This window comes from Cajanus cajan, chromosome 4, assembly GCF_000230855.2.
Source record: "Cajanus cajan strain Asha chromosome 4, NIPB_CcT2T_4, whole genome shotgun sequence".
NCBI lineage: Eukaryota > Viridiplantae > Streptophyta > Magnoliopsida > Fabales > Fabaceae > Cajanus > Cajanus cajan.
Window position 1 is genome coordinate 22,288,735 of NC_138520.1, and position 3,536 is coordinate 22,292,270.

Genomic DNA, 3,536 nt, shown 5'->3' on the forward strand with positions numbered 1-3,536 from the left:
AAGACATGCATCTTTGTGCTCTTTACTTGTATCTTCATTTATAATTGGCTCCTCCTTCTCCAAATTTAAAGTAAAACTTTTGTCTTTCATATGAACATTGAACACTTCTTTATTGTGTATATCTTTAATCACACAATTTTTATCTTCAAATAACACTTTATAGCCTTTTCCTAATAATTGAGAAACACTCAACAAATTTTGGTTAATATCAGGTGTTAGAAAAGAATGGCCCAATCCAAGAGGAATTGGATTCAATGACCCTTTAAAAAATTTATCAGAGTTTTTGGATCTTAAATTCAATCAAAACTTTTCTATGACAGAATTTTCAAATGAAGCACTCTTAAAGACTTGTTACAATGATAGGAATGCAATATGCAACTTGATTACAAGACAATGAGGTTCAAATATAATATCCAATTATAGATTTAAACCATCAAAATTCACATACACGTGTTAATCAATTTTTATCTTCTTTAAAGCACAACCAAGAAATTACAAAATAAGAGATAAGGTTGAAGAAGATTGCACAAGTCTTTTATACTGGTTCAGCCAATCCACATGTGACCTACATCCAGTCCTTAATCACCACCTGATTAAGATTTGATCCACTATCTTTTAGCAAGAAGGTTTACAAGCACACACACATGCATATACTTCACTACAAAAAGATAACCACTTTCTTGACCCCAAAAAAGTAACCCTTGTAGAACCCACTACAAGAAACTTCACTACTTGAGAAACCCTTCTCAAGATTTTTCACAAAGATTCACAAAAAATAAACTGAAACGAATTTACCTGGAATTCTTGAACAAATCTTTGTCTTCCTCTTTCAAGAGTATGATGATGATGATGATTTCCTCACAAGCTTTTCACAAACGTTTTTCTCTTGGATTTCACAAAGAAAACTCTCCAACATGTCACACAGACTCTCTAAAACATTTTTACTAGTTGATTATCAGTTCTTACTCAATGTTCTTAAGTTTCAAAAGAGTTCAAACTATTTATAAAAATTCAAACCCAGATAATCGATTATTTTAAAGAATAATCGATTATTTTGTTCTTCAGATTTCTGGAAATCAATCAAGAACAATTTAATCGATTATTTAGCTGGATAATCGATTATTCCAGAGAGTTGTTCCTGAAATAATCGATTATTTTGGCAAATAATCGATTATTACAGCAAGGCATTCCACTTAGCCCACTTGCTGAAATAATCGATTATATTTAACAATAATCGATTATTTTGAGTCAGTTCTTAAAACTTCATTTTAAGTCTCAAAATAATTTTCCAATGTTTAACTCATCATCATCTACTCCCTACTTGATTCTAGACAAGATTTGCTCAATGCACAAAGCACACACATACACAAATATAACAATTCATTTATAACAATTTGCTTCCTAAGCTCTATTACATAGCTATATTTCAAGGTATTTTTCTTGACTCTTCCTTGACTTTGTTTTTGTGTTCAATGTTGTTGTTGTACACTTGTTGTCTCCAAGTTGTTGTGATCATGAAAACTCTTAAGGTCTTCAGCTCCCCTAAGCTCAACATCAGGAACGTATAAAACATCAGATATTAATTTAAAACATGAATGACTCTTAATAGCAAGTGTTCCTTTGCCTTTTACTGCAAGGTGTGCTCCATTCCCCATTTGAACTTTAGAGATATCAGTTTTGTTGAGTTCTTTGAAGAGTTCTCGATCATAGGTCATATGATTTGTACAACCACTATCAATAATCCAAGCTTTTGAAAGTTTTTTGGTCATAAAGCATGACATTGAAAGTAGTTCTTCTTCTCCCTCTTCTTGTTGATCTTCAACAATGTTGGCTTCTTCTTGTTGCTCATGAGATTTGCATACATGTTTTAGGTGTCCTAATTTTTCACAATTGTCACATTTTACATCAGGTCTCCACCAACATCTTTGTTGTGGATGATTAGTCTTTTTGCAATAAGGACATGGTGGAAAAATTTGAGTGTTATTATTTTGACTATTCTGTTGGAATAATTCCTTCTTCTTATTTTTGCCACCATTGTTGTTCTTCCATTTGGCTAAATATACACCCTCCACATATCTTTCTTCTCTCATAAGCCTCCTTTGTTCTAATGCTTGCAATGCATATAACACCTCTGCCAAAGTGATCTTACTCAGATCCTTTGTGTTCTCCAAAGCTGCTATTGAAGCTTCATATCTTTCAGGTATAGTTACTAGAATTTTTTCAACAATTCTAGAATCAAGAAATTGCGTTCCTAGTAATCGTACCTTATTAGCAATGCCAAGCAGTTTGTCAGAATATTGTTTGATTGTCTCTGTCTCCTTCATTCTTTGTATTTCAAATTCTCTCATTAAATTTATTAATACTTGCATGCTTCGAATCCTTTCATCTCCAGCATATTCTTCCTTTAGATAATCCCAAATTGCTTTTGCCGATTTGAGAGTCATAATCCTTGTGAAAACAATTTGTGAAACACAGGCAAAGAGACAACTTTTTGCCTTTGCCTTATTGATTTTCCTTTCCTTGTGAATTTTCATTTGGGCTACGGTAGGATTTTCTGGCAACGCGGAAACATCATAATCTTCTTCTACAGCTTCCCAGAGATCTAAACCTTCTAGGTATGCCTCCATTCTCACCGCCCAAAGATCGTAACTTTCTCCATCAAAAATAGGTGGGGAAATTTGTGAAAAGTTTGTTTCTGCTTCCATCTCCAAGATCGTAACCTTAGCTCTAGATACCAATGATGGGGTTATTTTATGATATTTGTTTGAGAGGATATTTTATAATAAGACTTATTTTTTTATTAGAGGAGCATAATATAATTTTATTCATGAGTCTCTATTTATAGAGAAAATTTATACAAAATCAAATATTAATATTATCCTATTCTAAAATAAAAAAATAAATCCTAAAATAATCAGAACAGATTAAATCTAAACATTTGAAATATAAATAAAATATTCTTATAAAAACTAACTTAATCTCCTAAAGATATTTAGGCATATTCCCAACATATAGGGCTAGGAGTAGTTTTCCTTCTTTCTGCAACCAACTTGGCAGAACTAGACAAGTTCAATGCATATATGGCTTGAAAAAATAATGTCATTTTTAATGTTAAAATACATGTTGCACTGTAATTTTATTTTAATTTTATCTCAATTTAATTTATTTAGACAAAACTTATGTGTAATACTAGTATATAATAAGTGTTTTTGGTATAATTATTTCAAAATTAAAGATTCATTTCTCAATAGCTTTTTTGACCTTAATGATAACTTTAATGCGCTACTTATTGGGATGAATATGTACCTAAGCCTTTCCAAAAAAAAAAAAATCTAATGGAATATTACTTGTTTGATGTAACATACTTTCTAAATACACTCTTTAAATTAGTAGTTGAAAAATTGAAAGTAAAGTAGTTGGTAAATTTGACCCATTTTGAATTAATATATAGTAATTACACTCACATTTTTTACTTTTATTATTTTTTAAGCCAAATTGCTATGTTATTTTCACTTTTTTTATTAGTAAAAAAAATA

The 3,536-nt window shown here is 30.7% G+C and overlaps 1 protein-coding gene across 1 annotated transcript; it reads right to left on the bottom strand.

The window, feature by feature from the left end:
* Positions 1 to 261: 261 nt before the first annotated feature.
* LOC145957042 (uncharacterized) lies at positions 262 to 2,733 on the bottom strand. Its single transcript, XM_083073270.1, has one exon. It carries the CDS (start codon positions 2,703 to 2,705, stop codon positions 1,470 to 1,472), a length of 1,236 nt encoding a protein of 411 aa, XP_082929396.1. The 5' UTR covers positions 2,706 to 2,733; the 3' UTR covers positions 262 to 1,469.
* Between the last annotated feature and the right edge of the window lie 803 nt (positions 2,734 to 3,536).